The sequence below is a fragment of the Sapajus apella genome, unplaced genomic scaffold (assembly GCF_009761245.1).
Source record: "Sapajus apella isolate SASKATOON/1434 unplaced genomic scaffold, GSC_monkey_1.0 scaffold6, whole genome shotgun sequence".
Lineage (NCBI taxonomy): Eukaryota > Metazoa > Chordata > Mammalia > Primates > Cebidae > Sapajus > Sapajus apella.
The window spans coordinates 10,828,824-10,849,536 of NW_022436946.1; the positions used below are offsets into that span (position 1 = coordinate 10,828,824).

The window sequence follows — 20,713 nt, forward strand, 5'->3', positions numbered from 1 at the left end:
GGAAGTTATTCTTTTTCATTTTTTTTTCATTTTATTTTTTGAGACCGAGTCTCGCTCTGTTGCCAAGGCTGGAGTGCAGTGGCACAATCTCAGCTCACTGCAACCTCCGCCTCCCAGGTTCATTCATTCTTTAGATCCTAAGATCTCTGAATTTAAAATTTTGAATTCTAAGAACGTTTAATATACTAGCAGCAATTCTCTTGCCTCAGCCCCGAGTAGCTGGATTACAGGCGCGTGCCACAACGCCGGCTAATTTTTGTATTTTTAGTAGAGACAGGGTTTCATCATGGTGGTCATACCGGTCTCAAATTCCTGACCTTATTGTCCACCCATGTCGGCCTCCCAAAGTGCTGGGATTACAGGTGTGAGCCACCACGTCCGGCCGAAATTCTTCTCTTCTGAGGACAAACCAGTCATATTAGAGATATTAGGAGCAGAAAGGCTCTGAAAGCCTTTAGAAAGTCAGATAGGTTCAGGTAATAGGCTCTCTTTAGGACAATGAAGCCTATCAATGGACAGTTAGACTAGGCATCCCCTCACCGTGAAAGGGAGGCAAAAAAGAGACATAACTGGGAAGATAAAGGGGCAAGGTAGGAGGAGTCTAAGCATTTGCTCACTCGGTCCCAAGCCTGCTGACGATCTCTGCCATTCCCAAGATTTGTGTTGTTCTAGATCCTATCAAAGCCACACCAAATGATTACAGAGGAAAAAGACCATACACAGAATTTAAAAGTTAGTCCATGATCTTTGATAAGACCTGCATTGCAAGAAGGAAGGAGTGTCCACCAGCTCAGAACTAGGTGACCACCACACACTTGTTTTCTGTCACATCAGAATGACAGGTTTTCCTTTCAAAACAAGTTCAACCTTAGACCCCTCCTGAAAATTGCTTTGTGATCAGCAGGGGAGGAGGGGCTTCGTAACACTCACATAGGGGAAAGACGAACTCCTGACCCTTAGAGAGGGGAATCAAAAGAACCTATGATACTACACAGGGAAGAGAAAAATGAACTTTGTACTTAGTTAGAAAACCTCAAAAAGGCTATTTGAAAGGGATGTTTTATCAAACCTTTGAAAGGAGTCTCACTCCTTGTATGGTAAAACAACATGGATCTATTATCTTGAGATACTTAACTATTGGCAAGTGGTGCTGTTTTATTGAACAGAGCCGATTATTTTTTTCATCAAATGTCATCTACCTAAGGACGGATCAGGGTGGCTCTAGACAGGACCTCTGAGTCTGAGGGAGGTGGGGAGATGATCTGTGAGGTCCCTTCCCTCACCAAAATTCTGCAGACTCCATGATAGCTGGCAAACCCCAGGACAAGGAGGAATGAGAAGAGGGGAGGGAGGGAAGAAATATCCCTGTCCAGGAGGTCGCAGTCCAAAACCATGGGTAGCTTCAGGACTTCAATGCTGGGATGATTAGCATGTGACATATCAGTTCATCTGCATCATTGCCTCCTTCTTGTCATTAATGAGGTGTATTTGGGTATCTTGTGGCCAGAGCTCTTTCAGGTGGGACATATTTCCCAAATTTCCTATAGGGAACATGAGCCAAAGGAAGCAGGATGCCACAAAAAGGTGACCTGAGCCCTTAGGGTTCAGCAACTTTTTCCCTCAGGGTCGTCGAGTATTTACATGCCAGCTGGGCTCTCCTACCCACGCGCAGCAACAAGGCGATGCCTCTCCAGGAGCAGCCGGGGGCAAGCCAATTGGGGCAAGCCAATGGCGACAGAGATTGTCTTAGTCTGTTTGTGCTGCAATAAAGGGACACCTGAGGCTGGGTTACTTATCAAAAAAGAAAAGATATTCATTTGGTTCACAGTTCTGAAGGCTATACAAGAAGCATGGTGCCAGCATGTCCTTCTGGGGAGGGTTTCAGGAAGCTTCCACTCATGGTGGAAGGTGAAGGGGAACAGGCATCACATGGCAAGAGGGAGGAAGAAGGAGAGAGAGGGGAGGAAGGTACCAGGTTCTTTTTAGCAATCAGTTCTTGTGGAAATTAATAGAGCAAGAACTCAATCCCAGGAGAATGGCACCCAGCTATTCATGAGACATCCGCCTCCATGACCCAAACGCCTCCCACTGGGCTCCACCTCCAACACTGGGGATCAAAGTTCAACATGAGACTCTGAGGAAACAAATATCCAAACTGTCACATATTTTAATCAGGACCAATCACTTGACCCTCAAGCCCTCTTTCTAGTATGCAGGGGTTGGAAGAGTGGAGTCTGCTTTAGGGGAATGTCATTGCTACAGCCCATAGTAGCCACTAAATACAACTGTACCCTCAGTGGACACTCTGGATGAACAAGTCAACATACCGTCCTATGCTTCCGAATCTCTACTACATCCAGCAAGAGGATAAGGAGGAGCTCTTCAAAGATGGGGAGGTCTAATATTCCTGCCACAGAACACACCTTATTCTGATCTTCCTTGACAAAAATATTGGCATGAGCCAAACATCCCCTGTAGAATGCATGCAGCAATGTCTTATTAATTTGAATTCAACAGAGAATTGGTATAAAGAAGCCTATCCTAGAATCTGTCTGCGTTATTTATAAAAAGACTTCCACAATGAAATTGCTAATATAAAAATGTAAGAGTAATAAGGCTACTTTAGAAGTGGAGCTCTTTACAAGTGTAGCACCCAATATTTATATAAATTTCAAGCTGTTTATTTTATTTGTGAAAGTTAGTCCACTCTACTCTTTACTAGAAATAATCTTTGCTTGCCTAATTTTGCTGAAAAGTGATCAAACCAAAGTCTTTCACAGGGTGGGAATCATATTTTACTTCTAGAGATCAACTGTAAACCCCTAGTACAAATGAAAGAGTTGTCACTGTGGAAATTGATTATTGTAACTTGCTGTTTGGTTTTGTATTTGGATTCATATGAAATAATCTCTGTTTATTACAAGCTCACATTTCCCTTCTTTTTCAAAAGACAAAGGTGATGTCTGCTAAGTAAAAGCAATGTAAAGCGATGTGCCCCCACCACCCCAAGCCAGATCTAGCCTAGATCAAGAATATAAATACCACAGCCAAGAGATGATACAATAGATTCCTTCAGCTTGGTTCTAGGCAGTAACAATTCAAAAATGTTATTAATGTAGAAAATATTATTTCCCTGATGGGCGCAGTGGCTCACACCTGTAATCCTGGCACTTTGGGAAGCCAAGGCAGGTGGATCACAAGGTCAAGAGACGGAGACCATCCTGGCCAACATGGTGAAAACCCGTCTGCCTAAAAATAAAAAAAATTAGCTGAGCATGGTGGCGCACACCTGTAGTCCCAGGTACTCGGAAGGCTGTGGCAGAAGAATCGCTTGAACCTGGGAGGCGGAGGTTGCAGTGAGCCGAGATCACGCCACTGTGCTTCAGCCTGGCGATGGAGTGAGACTCTGCCTCAAAAAAAAAAAAAAAAAAAAAAGAGAAGAAAATATTAATTCCCATTCACAAGCTTGATTTAAACACATGATTATTGAAATTAGTCAACAAAGATTATGTGTTTATATTAGACCACATTTACTGTGTTAATTTCATAACAATCATGTACAATAGGTAGTTCCCATTCCATGAAGTAGGACATTGAAGCTAAAGAAATTAAAATATAGCATAAGTAAAAGACAGATCTGGAATTCACATGGAAGCCATTTGATTTTGAGGCTCATGATCTTAATTATTTAATGATTTCTGCTTCCCTTCAGCCCGTGGTAGAATTAAAGTACAGATTTATAAACTTGTATACTTGCAAAAGACCTTAAATGAGTCATTTAGTTTGTCCCTACCCCCTTTCCAGACGTTTCTTCATTAGTATTCCTGAAAGAAAGAACAACCAAGTCTCTACTGGGTACTTCCAATGCTGACACTTTTTATTTTGAAGGATAGGTCATTTCATTACTGGACTGCTATAATTGTTAAACACATCTTCATGGTAATGAAGACAATTCTGACCTCTTTCTCCTATAAAATTCACCAGTAAACAAGCAGAACAAAAAGCAAAAAAAAGGGAAGCTCTAATGTTAGGGAAGCCAGAAGAATTGAATCCGTAAACCCCAAACCACAATGGATGAGGACTAGAACACAATAAACAGTGGTAAATGATTCAACAGGAAGTGCGCTTCATATGGATGGGGCTGGATGTAAGTGAGACAGGCTAGCAGTGAGAGGCAAGCTAGTTTGCCTGGTAGACTGAAAAGACTAAGGAATTTGAGGTTAATATTCTGCAAGTGGAGATACAATTGAAAGTGGCAGTAAAGCCGGAGCCTATAAATACTAAGATGGTTTGATGGCTGTTGGGTTTGTTTGTTTTCAGAGTTGGGGGTCTTATTGTGTTGCTCAGGCTGGGTTTGAACTGCTGCATGCAAATGATCCTCTCGACCAGTCTTCCAAGTATCTGGGACTACCAGGAGCACACCATCATACCTGGCTTGTTTGTTTGTTTTCAGTTAGGAGAAGGAACAATTAGAAGAAAGGGTCCTCAATGCCACCATTCAAAATCAAGTCCCTTTCAGGATACCTGAGGATTGTTCTCTGAAGTTTAACCAGAAAGGCTCTGAACTGAGGGATATGAGGCTAAGAGGCGGATGAGAGTGAGCAACAATGACAAAAAAGAAAACAAGTTAAATATTTGGGTCTCCAGACTTTAAAACCCAGTAGGCATCCAAAATAATAAATGAATAAAAAAGATCCACATCAAATTTAATCTTTGTGAAACTTCAGAACATCTTGGTAAAGAGAAGATGCCAAAGGGTTCCAGAGATATATCCAAAGGATAAGGAATAAGAATAACCTTGCATTTTTAAGAAAACTATTAAAAACTAAAAGACAGGGGAAAATTAAGATTTTTGATAAAAATTATTTTCAACCTAAAAGATTACATCTAGCCAAACTATCAATCAAGTAACTATAAGGGTATCAAAAAGACATTTCAGGCACATACACAGTCACCCGTAAGTGCTTTCTCAGGAAGTCACTAGAGGATATGTTTTCCTAAATGAGGAATTAAACCAAGAAAGAGGAAGAATGGGAGCCAGAAAACAGCAGAGAGGTAAAGGGAATTCCCAGAATGACAGCCGGGGAAGTGCCAGGACCACAGCTGTGTAGCAAGCGTAGAAGCCACCAGCCCAGTTTAGAGAAGAGGAGTCAAGGTTCTGAGGGTGTTTGTATGTGGGGATAGTATCTCCAAAAAAAAATCTCAGAACACATAAATTATTTGACAGATTTGACCTTGGGAATACTGTATAAAGAGATTTAGAGGTCTCTTATACTATTTGGGAAGACAGAGTATTCCCAATACTAGGCAAATGAAAAAAAAAGGAAATTATCAACTCCAGGAAAAACAGAAAGTTGCATATGAATAGAACTATAATCACAATGCTCTACCTGGTTAAACAGTAAACATTATTTGAATAAAGACAATATAGAATATGAATTAAACTTTGATATGCTAATTTTATGGGGAAAATGAAAAGAGCAGAAGAAAGGGAGTGTAAATAATGAAAATCTTCATCTACCGTTATGAGAAGGCAATAAGTAATGTCAAAAATGAATAAGTTGACAGATAGCAATCAAGGCATTTTATTTACAAATGATAAAGTAAATCCCAGAATAAAAAACATCTACTTGTGGAAGGTAGAGGAATAAGGAGTTATTGTTTCTTGGGATAAGCTTTTTAGCATCATTTGAATTTTCAAATTATTTTCCTGTAATATTTGCATAAAAATTTAAATGTATTTTCAAAAAAAAACCGTATTCTTTACAATAGCTTAAAGCCTTAGATGTGTAATTTGTGTTCTCTTAAGGTTGATGAACAACAAAACACTGTGCTCTATTAATTTGCTGTCTTTCCTAACCTATCCCAGTTTTTTGGGCCCCTATCAGGCCACAGGCAAATTCTTGGGAGTCACAGTTTTGCATGTTTGTATTCATTTCAATTATAATTGAAAATGCATACATCTATTTTGGTTCTGGGTAACCACTGTGTAAGTGTCATTTTGATACCTCCACTATCATGTGTGTACATATTCAAGTTAGAGCCAATTAGCACTACTCTAATAATTGCAGGACAATGACAAAGAATACGATTTCATCTATACAGGCTGCTATACCAAAATGCCATAAACGGAGTGGCTTATAAACAATGGAATTTTTTTTTTTTTTTGAGACAGAGTCCCGCTCTGTCGCCCAGGCTGGAGTGCAGTGGTGCAATCTCGGCTCACTGAAACCTCTGCCTCCCAGATTCAAGTGATTCTCCTGCCTCTGCCTCCCAAGTGGCTGGGAATACAGGCATGTGCCACCATGCCCGGTTAATTTTTGTATTTTTAGTAGAGACGGGGTTTCACCATGATGGCCAGGCTGGTCTCAAACTCCTGACCTCGAGTGATCCACCTGCCTTGGCCTCCTAAAGTGCTGGGATTATAGGTGTAAGCCAGCATGCTGGGCCAAGAATAGAAATTTATTTCTCATAGTTTTGTAGGCTGGAAGGTCTAAGATCAAGGTACAGGAAAATTCTGTGTCTGGTGACCTCCTCATACAAGGCCATCTTCTCTCTGAAACCTCAGATGGTAGAGGGGTAAGGGGGTTTCTCTCAGACTTCTTTCTTTTTTTTTTTTTTTTTTTTTTTTGAGATGGAGTCTTGCACTGTTGCCCAGGCTGGAGTGCAATGGCACGATCTTGGCTCACTCCAACCTTCACCTCCTGGGTTCAAGCAATTCTCCTGCCTGAGCCTCCAGAGTAGCTGGGAATACAGGCATGCACCACCATGCTCAACTAATTTTTTTTATTTTTAGTAGAGACGGGGTTTCACTATGTTGACCAAGATGGTCTCAATCTCCTGACCTCGTGATCCGCCTGCCTTGGCCTCCCAAAGTGCTGGGATTACAGGCATGAGCCACTGCATCCAGCCTCTCAGACCTCTTTTATAAGAACACAAATTCCATTCATAAAAGCTTTACCCTCAAAATCCAACTGCTTCCCAAAAGCCCCACCTCTTCATACCATCACCTTGTGGTTTATGATTTCAACACATTAATTTTGGAGTGACACAAACATTCAGACCATAGCAAGCAGTAAATGATGCAGTTGTACATCAAATGAAAATTATAGCACATGAAATCCTAGCAGGCCCATGAATAAAAACTATGTAATGGGCCAGGCGTAGTGGCTCAGGCCTGAAATCCCAGCACTTTGGGAAGCCGAGATGGGCAGATCACCCGAGGTCAGAAGTTCAAGACCAGCCCAACAAACAGGGAGAAACCCCATCTCTACTAAAAATACAAAATTAGCTGGGCGTGGTGGCGCAGGCTCGTAATCCCAGCTACTCGGTAAGCTGAGGCAGAAGAATCACTTGAACCCACGAGGTGGAGGTTGTGGTGAGCTGAGATTGCGCCATTGCACTCCAGCATGGGGAGCAAGAGTGAAACTTTGTTTCAAGCAAAAACAAAAACAAAATAAAAACCAAAAAACCTATGTAATAATTTGAATAAATCAAGTGTTGAGGAAATTCCCAAACCCCATTGTAGAAGCGCACCAGAAACTCAAAAATACCCAGTAGTCAATATAATATTCATGTTGCAAAGTAGCAATTTAAGTTCAGCAAAACAATATCTGTCACATAAAAGTAGTGTTATTAATTTGAATTACATTTATTGATTTTAAATGTAGGCTTTAAAATATATACATTTAAAAATTTATATTATATAACTACTGTAAGCATAAGGAGTCTATCCCATTTTCATATTAGTACATATGGGTTCAAATAATAACACTAATAATACAATCCTTCAAATAATTTCCACATTATTTAAGTTATTCTGCTAAGTGAATCTGTACATTATTTAAATTTGAGAAGCACTGATTTGTTTATATTTACTGAGAGATCTGATCGGGTCAGTTTGCTACAATCCAGGATGGAATGTCACCCAATTTGTGGCACTCACCAAGTATTCATTAACTTAGAAGAAAGTACTTTTCTCTTTCATCAATTTTAATTCTCCACCTTAATTAATATTTAATATAATAAAGAGAATCATTGTTTTTATTACTCCATGGAATTTCTTTCCTTTTTTTTTTTTTTTTTTTTTTTGAGACAGAGTCTTGCTCCATTGCCAGGCACCAGACTGGAGTGCAGTGGCACAATCTTGGCTCACTGCAAGCAACCTCTGCCTCCCAGGTTCAAGCAATTCTCCTGCCTCAGTCTCCCGAGTAGCTGGGACTACAGGTGCACACCACCACGCCCAGCTAATTTTTGTATTCTTAGTAGAGACGGGGTTTCACCATGTTGGCCAGGATGGTCTCTATCTCTTGACCTTGTGATCCGCCCGTGTTGGCCTCCCAAAGTGTTGGAATTACAGGCGTGAGCCACCGCGCCCTGCCAGCATTGGCATTTCTTTATCCTGACTTCTGCTTGTTGGGTGAGCTCATTAATATATAACTTATGCCTCCCCTAAACTCAGAGAAATAAGTAGGAAAATATTGGCGGGTGGGATGTTTTCATTTCCTTTTGCTGCCATAACATCTTATCACAAATTTAGCATCTTAAGAACAACCTAAGTTTGTTATTTTATATTTCTGGAGGTCAGAAATCCAAAAGGAATTTCACTGGGCTAAAATCAACATCACAGGATTGCATCCCTCTGGACGCTCTAGAATCTGTTTCCTTGCCTTTCCCAGCTTCTAGAAGCTTCCTGTCCTATGCTGAGGTCATCAAATCTCTTTTTCTGCCTGCAATCCTATTGTCTTCCTTGGTCATGTATAAAAACCCTTGTGATTACATTGAGCCCACCCAGATAGTTCAAGATAATCTCCCTACATCAGGGTCCTTAATCACATATGAAGCCTCTTTTGTCATGTAAAGTAACATACTCAGGTTCCAGGAAGTGGGTCAGATCTTTTGGGTGGCATTATTCTGCTTACCGAAAGGGATGCCACTATGTCCAGCCTGTCCCCAGAGCAGAAACTGATGGAGGAATTTGCTTTGGAAGTATGAGAACACAAGCTCAGAAAGAAAAAGAAAACAGGAATGGATGGAAATTAACAGAGAGGCATTTCATGGTGAATCAGAAAGAGGTTCTTTTTCTGAGGAGGATCAAGAAACATGTTGAGGATTTACAAAGCCCGGGAAAGCCACAAACTAAGGAAGAAAAAGCAGACTGCTTCCCTACGGGTTTGTTTGAACATAGTTACCTGGGAAAGACTTTGCTGCTAGGTCACACCAATTACCACATGCATGAAGATTATACTCAGTTCGGTTCCAAAATCACCATCTACATTTTTATTTCAAACTTTGCAGACAAACCAAACAGTGACATCAGAATTAAAATGGTTCCACCACCTCCCTGTTCGTATGCCATTGTTTTTCTTTTTCCATGATTCCTATAAGAAACCTAACACTAATTAAGCTAGCGCAAGAGGAAGCGGGAAAAAAAAGAAGATGAATCATCCACCACTCTGGAGATAAACCAAGAAGTAAGAAAAACTGATCTCTACCCAAAAGGATAACGGTGAAAGATTGCATTCGCAAAGGGGGTGATATACTCAGAGCTTAAATTTCCAAAAAGACGAACAAAGCACGGAGAGTCGGATGAGATCTACCAGCTGCTTTTCTCTGCTAAGACGGTTCCCCTGGCGACAGCTAGGGAAGCTTGGGTGTATTTTCCCCTTGCTGTGTCATACGATGTGCCTTTCCCTACCCCCACCTCCTCCAGACTGCTGCCTCCAACAGTGCCTGTGGCGTGCGTGTGTTTGTGTGTGTGCGTGCGCGTGTATGTGTGTGTATTGGGTTTCTCTCTCCCTTGTAAGAACACCACCAGCCCGCCCCTCCTGCTGTTGCTGCAGCTCTGACTTGCTTTTTCCTGCCTCTTTCCTCTCCTCTCTCTTCTTGCTTAGCTCCTTGCCTTCTGGTAAGTATGACAAACACTCCCCCAAGCCCTGTGAGAAGAAGTAGTGTGCGGTTTGTGGTGTTCGGAACTTGCAACTTTGAGATTGCCAGTGAACTGTTGGAGAACTTTTCATTGTTGTATTTACAAATAAAATGTGTTCCTCAGGGAGGGATGTGTCTGTGATAGTCATCTGGAATAGCCAACACAAGTGAAAAGTTCTCTCCCTGGGGAGGGGAAAATAAGGCAATTAAGTTTTTTTAAGATAAAAAATAGAAATATTTTCTTTGCTACATAATATAAAATGGATGATTTAAAAGTAACAAAGTTCTTTGACTTTGTTGATTTGCTTTCCCCCTCTTGTGAACTTGTCTCGAGGCTACTTTTAGAAATTGAGGTGTCCTGGGGTTTATAATGACGATTCTGTTTTAAAGTAAATGTGGAACAGGAGTTTAAAGTATAGCCATGGAATTAAGAATTAAAAACATTAATGACTGTGGCATCTGATAAAGAATAAATCAAATACAAACAACCACTTGGATTTACTCTAACCAAAGTAAACTCCTATGGACAGTCTACTTTCAATTATTTTGAAGTTCACTTACTTGAGATTTTATTTCTTCCTAAGGTGGTCTCCCCAACATTAAAACCCACGTGCGGATTTAAGCCAGTATATGTTTACTGTTTTCAATTTGATTGAAAAATTATTCTCTTGATTTTCAAGGATGAAGTGCTAAATGCCATGACTCATTTTAGAATAGCTTAAAATAACTTCTGGCTGGACAGCAGGTGCCATGTGTCTTTCTCTGAGTTTGGGGTCGGGGCGGGGGATAAGTTATATATAGATGAGCGCAATCAACAAGTAGAGGTCAGGGTGAGAAAATCCCAGCGACGAAGATAATGAAACTGTGTGCTGCCCTATTTGATAATCGAGTTGGTGAATTCAAATCAGTGAAAGAAAAAAGTACTTCCTCCAAGTTATGAGTGCTTGGTGAGCATCACAAGTCGGTGGCAACGTCTCTATGTTGAGTTTTCTGTTCTTGTTGGTGTCTGAGCATCTGATTGACATCCACTGCCCCGAGAACAGGAAAAGGAAGCTGTGCAGTTTGTAGAACAGTATGTTTTTGTTTTCACTTTCATGTTACCACAACAGCAAAACCTGCGAGTTATGAGGATCTTGCCATATTTTTATGTTGCTAATTGGCAGCATCACTGCTAAATATTATTTACAAATAAAATGCACCACAACTTAAAGGGCTAAACCGAATCTATTGCAACCCTAGAAGTCATAATAGTCAGAAACCCTGGAATCTCTGACTCATTTCCATCTCTAGCCCTTTCCTAAGAGCCCTTATTATTGCTGAATTATTTCTCCAGTTGGTTTCCTCCTTGTTTATGAAACATTGCTACTTCTTAAAAATTATTAAGTTTTCCTAGAGCTTCCTGACTTAGAAGAGAAAATTGTAATCTGCTTTTTCTTTTAAAAAGTTGGTTTATGTATTGCAATAAAAGAGTATTATAGAAATTTAAGGAATTGTTGGTATAAGCATCACCATGTTTCTTTTCTTTCTCTCTGTTTCTTTCTTCTTCTTCTTCTTTTTTTGAGATGAAATCTTGCTCTGTCTTGCCCAGGCTGGAGTGCAGTGTCGCAGTCTTGGCTCACTATAACCTCCACTTCCCAGGTTCAAGCAATTCTCATGCCTTAGCCTCCCAAGTAGCTGGGAATACCAGTGCCCACCACCATACCCAGCTAATTTTTGTATTTTTTGTAAAGATGGGGTTTCACCATGTTGGCCAGGCTGGTCTCCTGGCCTCAAGTGATCCACCCATCTCGGCCTCCCAAAGTGCTGGGATTATAGACATGAGCCCCCATGCCTAGCCCATGATTACATACTACTTGGTTTATTTATTTATGTCTTCCTTTATTCCCTGTTTTATTCCAAAAATGATGCCAGTTCTAAGCTCAGAAAAAGTATTCGTGTTGCTTTTCTGAAAAAGAAAATGCCAGAAAAGTGAGAAATGGCTCTTGTATCCAGTGTAATAATGCATTTACATCAAAATATTCATACTAAGCAAAATATTGAATTATGTATCAAATAGAGCTTAGAGATGTTATGAATCATTTAAATAAATTCAATGGGTCTTCTATTAAATATTTTAACTTTGAAAGAAAACTAATGCCATTTTAGATTTAAATATATTAAATATATACGGTCATGTATCTCCAGTGATTATTAATCTATAGAATTATAAAGAAAAATTATAACACAAACTGGCTAGTGTAAGCAAAATGGCAAAATGCGGTCACAAAAAAACAACAGAATGAATTAATTTCTTAATGTGAATAATAAGGAATACCACTGAAAATTGAAGATCAAAACCAAAAATATGCCAGTAGTATTACTTGATTTGGTAAAAAGAACTTTCCACTGTTCCTACTTTAATAATTGTAACATGAATGGTTTGTGAAAGGACATTCACTCTATGGTAGAAACCATAACTAGTTGGTATTCACTTGGGGAATTCCCTGCCATTGAAATGTAGCATTGATACTCAGCAACTAGGTTAGCTACATAAAGTCTAACTGTGCTTACCACTAGATACTACTCCCAAGATGGAGGCTAATCACTCTGAACAGCTTACAGCTGAACAACAGTCAACACCTCCAGGGGACAGCTCATCATTACCCAGTCACAATGGTCTGGAGAAGGAACATGGCCAGGATTCTTCAACCCCAGTCCAACCACCAGAGAAAGAGGCAAGTGCACACCCCGATATCTCTGAAGAGCTGAATCGACAGCTGGAAGACATCATTAACACTTACGGGTCTGCTGCCGGCACAGCAGGGAAAGAGGGCTCCACTAGGGCCAGTGAGCAGCCTGAGAATGTGGAGTCACCTGACAACGAGGATGGGGATGGTGAAGAAACAACTGAAGAGGCTGGAAGAGAACCTGTTGCTTCTGGAGAGCCACCTGCTGTGAAAGAGCCTGTCAGCAATAAAGAGCAAAAATTGGAAAAGAAAATCCTAAAAGGATTAGGCAAGTAGTTATGTTCAAATATGTGACTTTTCTGTGTAGTATTACTAAAAAAGGGGCACGTCTTTCAACCTTCACTAAAAGCCACAATTAATATTTGGATTACTATAGTAGTTACACTTTAATAATTGTAACATCAATGGCTTGCAAAAGGACATTCACTCTATGGTAGAAACCATCATTAGTTGGTATTCACTTGGGGGATATCCCTACCATTGAAATGCAGCATTGATACGTAGCAACTAGGTTAGCTACATAAAGCCTAAATGTAGATTACTACATTTTCCCTTGCTGTATTCGTCCCTAGCCCTTTCCCCTCAATAGAGCTCACGTGAAATTTTCAGCGTGTTACCCATCTACCCTCTGTTCCATGGCTTCCTATTGCTCTTAGGATGAAGGCCACAATCTTTAACGTGTTCTCTAAGATCCTAATGGTCTAACTCCAACCAGTCTTACTTTTATCTCACATTACTCTAACCCACAACATCACCTTCCTGAACACTCTGCCTGCATTACTACCACCACCACTACTGCCTAATAGCTAGTCGTTCTGATCTTGTCTTTTGGGTCTTTGAATATGCTATACTCCATCTCCCACAAGGCCTGTGCACATCCTAGTTTCTTTACCTAGGAATCTCTACCTATCCTCAAGTGCCCAGTGAGTGTTTATTAATGCCTAGTCTTTGTGAGGCACTGTGTAGGTGCACAAAGATAAATAAGTCACGGCCCCTTGGTCAAGGAGCTCTAGGTGTAGAGAAAACAAAAGACATGGAAACTAATTATATAGGAGAAGTGCAAAAACAGGAACAGGAAACTATTTTAGGAGAGCATGGGAGATTGGTAACACCAATGACGGCTGTGAAAAAAGGGTGAGAATGTTAATTTTTTTACACTATGAGTGAAAGCATGTTACTGTACATAGGAAAGTCCCTCGGCTGGTCTTTCCTGGTGGAAACACTCACTACAAATACCCCCTCCTATGTGATACTTTCCCTGACATGCCCAGGCAGAGTTAGCATCACCTTCCTTAGTTTTCCATTAAACTTTCAGCAGCAATCATTTGTTTATATACCATGCTAGATGGAGAATCTATCAAGGGCAGAGACCACATCTTATTTGTTTCTGGAAGACTGTGTGGTAAAGTGAAAGATCATGAGCATTGGAATCAGAACTGGGTTCAAACTCAGTAACCAGATTATCTATAAACCCAAAAATATGCCTATACTGAAGTAGAATTTTGTCTGCAGTGAGCAAGTATATACAAACCTACCCACAAAGGCCAAGGGAGCTGAAGGCCATAAAAAGAGGCTGAAAAATCCAGTTTCTCAGAAAGAAATATTTCATAGGGTCTTACAAACAGTAGTTTTATCTTGGGCAGCAGTGAGACAGTGGATGCCTGCATCCCCCCTCCAGAAAGCATCTTTTATATAGCAAGCTTTCAGGGTAAAGTCAAGTGCAGCTGGTCACATCTCAGACTTTCTTGCAAAAACTCATGACCACTGGGTACATTAGATAAGCATCTTTCTGAGGGGTTATCTATGCTACAGGCATTGTTTAATGACCTTGCTACAGAACAGCGGTCAACCTTTTTGGCACCAGGGAAGACAGTTTTTCCATGCACTAGGAAGGGATGGTTTCAGGATGATTAAAGCACATTACATTTATTGTGTGCTTTATTTCATTATTATTACATTGCAACATACAATGAAATGATTCTCACCATAATGTGAGAATCAATGGGAGTCCTGAGCTTGTTTTCCTACAACTAGACAGTCCCATCTGGGGATGATGGGAGACAGCGACACAGTGACAGATCACCAGGCGTTAGATTCTCACAGGGACACGCAACCTACATCCCTTACTTGCGCAGTTCACAATAGGGTTCATGCTCCTATGAGAATCTAATGCCGCTCCTGATCTAACAGGAGGTGGAGCTTAGGTGGTAATGCAGGTGATGGGGAGCAGCTGTAAATCAGATGAAGCTTTGCTCCATCGCCTGCCACTCATCTCCTGCTGTGCAGCCCAGTTCCTAACAGGCCATGGACCGGCACCAATCTCCAGGGTTGGAGATCCCTGCCGTAGAACACCTTGGCATGGAGGAGTCAAACATTAGTCATCATCATTAGTCGTCATGGCAGGTTTGCTTCAAGATGGTGGCAATCTTGCCAAACCACAGGCTGTTTTCCTACAGATATTGCTATGATGCTAAAACCCATTGCTACAATGCTTTCAAGAAGGGCTAAATGACACATTCAGGAAGCATACTTGACCCAACTAGTATAAAATTAAAAGAACCCAGATAAGAACTTTAAAGTATCTTCAAGTTCCAAAGTGCAGGGTTGGAATCACTCTAGTGTTCTGGAACATGGAAAAACATAATAAAATTGCTCTGTGTTACAGAGCAATTTTTTCTTCTCTGACCAAACATCTCAAATGTGTCCCTTTGCAAAGTTAGTTATTATTCAAGTTTCCATAAGACAATAACAAACTTTCATTCCAGAGGTAAACAACTTCAGGTGTTTATAACCAGAAATGTTATTTTTAAATCACCCTAAAGCTTTTACATAGCAGTGTGTGTGTGTGTGTGTGTGTGTGTGTGTGTGTGTGTGTGTATTGTACTGTATTGAGGGGAAAGATATGAAGAAAGTAGGGACAAAGTTAAATTTGGGTTTCTACTTTCTTGCATGAGTTATTTCTTAATCTGCATTAACCTTAAAATTATCAAATAATCAGGATTATGTTTTTAAAAATTCCAGCTCTCTAATTCTGCCGCTATTTACAAATTACAAAATTCCAACTGTGTTTTACCAAAATCAACTGTTGTGGATTACAGTATCTAGGTGTGTCCACTGTAACTGAGCGTGTGTGGGCTCGTGAGCTTTCTGTGCCTTCCCACTCAGCATCATTAGCATATTATTGTAAACACTGTACAATTTAACAGCTGCATTATGCATGAAAATGACATTTTAGGGTAACCTCAACTTGTAACCACCATTTTAAACTTTCCGTTGTCTGCAAGTAGCTGTGGCAGCCTTCTTAGCTACTTTTCAGTTAAATGGTACTATGCTATTGTTTAGATCAATGGTTTTCCACCTTAACTGTTTATTAGAATCAGTTGCAAAATCTGTGAAAAATGCTGCTTCTGAGCTTCCACACACAGATATTTGGCCTTTATAGGCCTGGAGTGAAGCCTGATCTGGTCTCTCAGCTCTTTGACCATGCTATGCTCCATCTCCCACAAGGCCTGTGCACATTCTAGTTTTTTTTACCTAGAAATTTCTACCTATCCTTAAATCCCCAATGAGTTTTTATTAATGCCTCGTCTTTATGAGGCACTGTGCTAGGTGCACAAAGATAAATAAGTCATGGCCCTTTGGTCAAGGATATCTAGGTAGAGAGGAAAAGGAAGACACACAAGTGAATTGTCATATAGGATAAGTGCAAGACCAGGAAGAGGAACATTTTTAGGAGAGCATGAGAGATGTTCATCCTGGTCAATTTTGACACAAACAGACTGTGGGAGCAATGGTTATGATTCTTCACAAAGTGTTTTCTCCACTGATTTGGAGAGAACATAAAAATCTGGCTGTGGTCTCCTTTTATAACCTATTTGGAACTTCCATAGAATTTTAATAAATCATTCAACCCATATCTGAAGATATATTCTTAGATTTTGCTTATATACTTGATCAAAGATGTCTTTAATCAATGAATTTATCAGATGCTATTTGTTTTACTGGTACATCTGAGATGCTAAAATGTTTTAACTCTCTACTCCAACATTTTCCAAAGTATGTCCACTTTGGGATGTTTGGGATTTCACAAAGTTAAACAATTCCTTTACTGCCAGAATTTTCTGACCTTTAATGCATACATAATGAAAATCTAATAGAGTGATGGGCATAGTTTCCATCACTTCCAAAACTTATTGGGTCAGTGAGAGCCATTTTTATACAGCACATGTTGAATATTGGGAAATGTCTCTACAACTCAAGCACCCAGGACTTATTTTTCCTTTTGAGGTTGCATATTCTCCTACAATAAACACACTACATACCAGAGCAGCTGGGGAAATATTTAAAAATCTCTCTAGCAGGTAAAGTCACTTTCCCCTTGGCATCTGAAATGAAAGAAATGAAAACAGATTTCCCATTATGCAGCACCATGCCACGTTCACATCTGAAGTATCCCCTTGTTCTCCGACTCGCATCCTCCACGTTGAGGTATCTCTCATTTATCACTTCTTTGACAACATCACATGGGCTGAGGGGAAAACAAAGCTCATTTATGGGGCTATTCTGAGCTCTGAATCCATCTAATCAACCTACTAATTTTATAGACAGAGAAACTGAAGCCTAGGGAGTTTCAGAGTCTGCCAAACAGTGTTACTCATCTAGTTGATGTGATTGTGAGATTAGTCATAAAGCAAGGGACGGATCTTGTGTCACTGACATCACAGGACCAAAAGTGTACAGAGTAAGCATCATATTGGTTAAGGAGCATTTATTACAGCTCAGTTAATAAATTTTGTCTTTCTAGTTACAATGAGCTTCAGTGGTAGCTTCTGAGAGGCCCCTGACTAGGACATCAGTATTCTGAAATGTCTTCAGACACCCATTTACATAGTATTCCTTTTAGAGAAGGAGTCTTGCCCTGTCACCCAGGCTAGAGTACAGTGGTACGAGCTCAGCTCACTGCAACTGCAACCTCCACCTCCCAGGTTCAAGCAATTCTCCTGCCTCGGCCTCCCATATAGCTGGGATTACAGCTGTGTACCACCATGCATGGCTAATTCTTGTATTTTTAGTAGACACAGGGTTTCACTATGTGGGCTAGGCTGGTCTCGAACTCCTGACCTCAAGTGATTTGCCCACCTCGACCTCCCAAAGTGCTGGGTGACAGAGCAAGGCTCCATCTCTCAAAAACAAACAAACATATATACAAACAAACAAAACCAAAAACAAAATTATGCCTTTTCTCTTCCAAAATTATTTTATTTTTAGAACTTCGGGGTTAAATTTAGTCATGAATATGTACTTGTGTACCTCTCTACCCACCTTCCTGATTTCCATGTATTGTGGCACAGACTTAAAGCCGGAAATGCTATGGATGTCCTTTTCCCAAACGTTAGACCTATATTCGTATTTCACTGTTAGTTGTGTTTTTTCTAATATGATTTCTAAGAATAGGCATGAGATAAATCCTAAGCATCTATAGGTATCTTTTAAGGGAAGTAAGATTTAGGTATGCATAAATTCACACTGGACTAAGAATAGGAGACCTGGGTTCCAGAGCTGACTCGCCATCCACTAGTTGAGTGATTTTTTTTTTTTGTAGACTCTCAAACTCTCTGGTTTAATTACCCTGTCTATAAAATTAGTGGCTTGACTAAATGGATTCTGAGTTCAGCTGTTAAGATTTGGTCATTTCACAACTAAAATAGCTTTCATCATTTTTAGCTTGATTTAGATAACAACAAAAACAAATGCAACATTATTTGGATGGCATATTGGTTATCTTAGACTATTATGGCCCACTTTTTAAATTTACAAAGATTCTCTTACTCCTCACTGTCACCTCTCATTGTTTCATTTGGTTTTAAGGCCTCTATCAGTTTTGAAAATACCACCCAGCCTATGTTTTCTTGTGAGATTTTTTTCTATTTGGCTGACATTTTATCTCTCTTATCTTTTAGTGGCCTTGTCATATTTATATGGAATTTTGGCCTCTACTCAGTAGGAGAGTGGATCTGGAGTTCTTATTAGGTCAACTGATGATGTGTATACACTATTAGCAATAACAAAAATAAATTATTAGAAAAACAGTAAAATATTCATCTATCCAATCCCTACCTTGGTTAGAAGAGAGTACTGCAACCTCTGCCTCTCGGGTTCAAGCTCTGAGTCTCCTGCCTCAGCTTCCCAAGTAGCTGGAACTACAGGCATGCACCACCACATCCAGGTAATTTTTGTATTTTTTAGTAGGGACAGGGTTTCACTATATGTTGGCCAGGCTGGTCTCAAACTCCTGACCTCTGGTGATCTGCCCACCTCAGCAAGAGCTGGGATTACAGGCGTGAGCCACAGCACCCGGCCAGAAAAGGCATAGTTTTGAACACATTAAATCTGCATAAGTTGTCATCAAACTTAGTATAAACAATCATTACTATGCTAAAAGGTTCAGAAAAATCCTGGTCCACATTTCTGCAGCTGGCTTAGTTGCCTTTAATTTCAGGTTCTTTGTTTCTTTGATGTAAAAATAATTGCTCCATCTTCCAATAAAACTGTGCCAGTGACCACAGCCATATGCGACAGCGCTGTGTCTGCTACACAGGTGGTTCCACTTTCATGTTGACTTCCTACCATGCTGAGCATTTCGGAGTGTGGTAGCTACATGCCTATATGCCTTCTTAGCTTTAATGAGGAGGAAATGAAGCTTGCTTTGGAAGGACACGTTAGGGAGAAGGCAGGTGATTCCCTCCTGATAAAACGTCCCTGAATAAAGTCAGTTTTTCCTCTTGTATTTGACACTGTCATCAAATGACCTTATTTCCGATGACAAGCAATTTTTGTAGATGACGAGCAATTCTCTCTCTTCCCTGCCTCCATGATTACTCCACATAGCACCCTAGTCCAACAAAACCAATGGAAGTTGAAGAACTGAGGTCAGTGATGTCGTAAATTTATGAATTCTGCACATGCCCATCTTCAGTTCCCTGGATATTTTGTTGAAGGGAAGAATAAGTTTTGAAGGCACATTGATGCACCTGAATGTTAACCTTCTATGCAAAATAACAGGCTAGAGCAGAAAGAGACGTCAGTAAGTGTGAAGATTAAAAAACTAAACAAACAAACAAAAACAAAAAGAAAGCTCGTCTCACAGTTACAGAAAACAAAACCTAAGGAGAGAAGATACTTAATGTAGGAAGAAAGTGAGAACCTTTGGACTCCCTTGTTTCTCTCTCTCCCAAACAAGACATGCAATGGTTTTATATGTCAGTCCATATAGCACACTACTCGAGTGCTATCCCAGCAGACGTAAAACATCACGGGTGAGGGGAAGACCTGTCTTTCCGCTAGTCGGTCACAGAAAGTAGTTTTCATGACAGTGTTTATTTGATTCACATGATACCAGTTTGGTCTAGTTGGCTTTGTTTCTATTATTATTGCCGTTTACTGAGCACTCACCGTGGGCCAAACACTGTTTTACGTCCTGGGCCAAGAATGGTCAGGAGCAGCCTCTTGACTTACAATAGGTGACACTCTAACTTGGTGTAGTGGTCTTCATGTGGTGGGCACCTTTCCTGGACTGAAGACAGGGGTGAAGGGACGGCCCGACCGATGCAAATCCATCCCTGTCACTAGAGAAAAAACTCAAAGCACAGGTTTGGCAGGGCTGAGGCAGCAGCGATTCTCTGCTGCAAAGGGCAGCATGGATTGCCACAGGCCATATTGAAAAGCTGGACGGGACCCTACTCACACCCACCTTCCCCTGTCTTGGGCGGTGTCTCTAATCTGAGCTGACTCACTGAGCAAAGATAGACAAAACTAACTGTTGGGAATGAGGTCAGTTTTTCAACAACAACAACAACAAAGTTTCCTTCTGTTCCTCAAGGTTTCTCTGGTATCAGAATTCCACGTGAGAGTGGAGTGACTTAGGACAAGTAAGCCAGCCTTGGACTCAAACCTTGGCTCTGCCAGCACTAATCATGTAACTTTGGATATTTCTGGGCCTGAAATACTAAAATCCATAAAATTAACCAGTTAGTCTGGATGCTCTTTGAAATTCCTTCTAG

General features: G+C 40.4%; 1 protein-coding gene across 3 annotated transcripts in view; it reads left to right on the forward strand.

Annotated features, from left to right (window-relative positions):
* Positions 1-20,713, forward strand: part of TXLNB (taxilin beta) — an 84,399-nt gene that overhangs the window by 20,676 nt on the left and 43,010 nt on the right. Inside the window, exons 1-2 of one of the 3 annotated variants that reach the window (XM_032274609.1) lie at positions 9,724-9,907; positions 12,484-12,921. In XM_032274609.1, the coding sequence (XP_032130500.1) occupies positions 9,772-9,907; positions 12,484-12,921 (574 nt within the window). In that variant the 5' untranslated portion in view covers positions 9,724-9,771. Of the gene's footprint in view, positions 1-9,723; positions 9,908-10,724; positions 10,875-12,483; positions 12,922-20,713 lie in introns of those variants that run through there. The other 2 variants (XM_032274610.1, XM_032274611.1) reach the window with 2 other exon arrangements.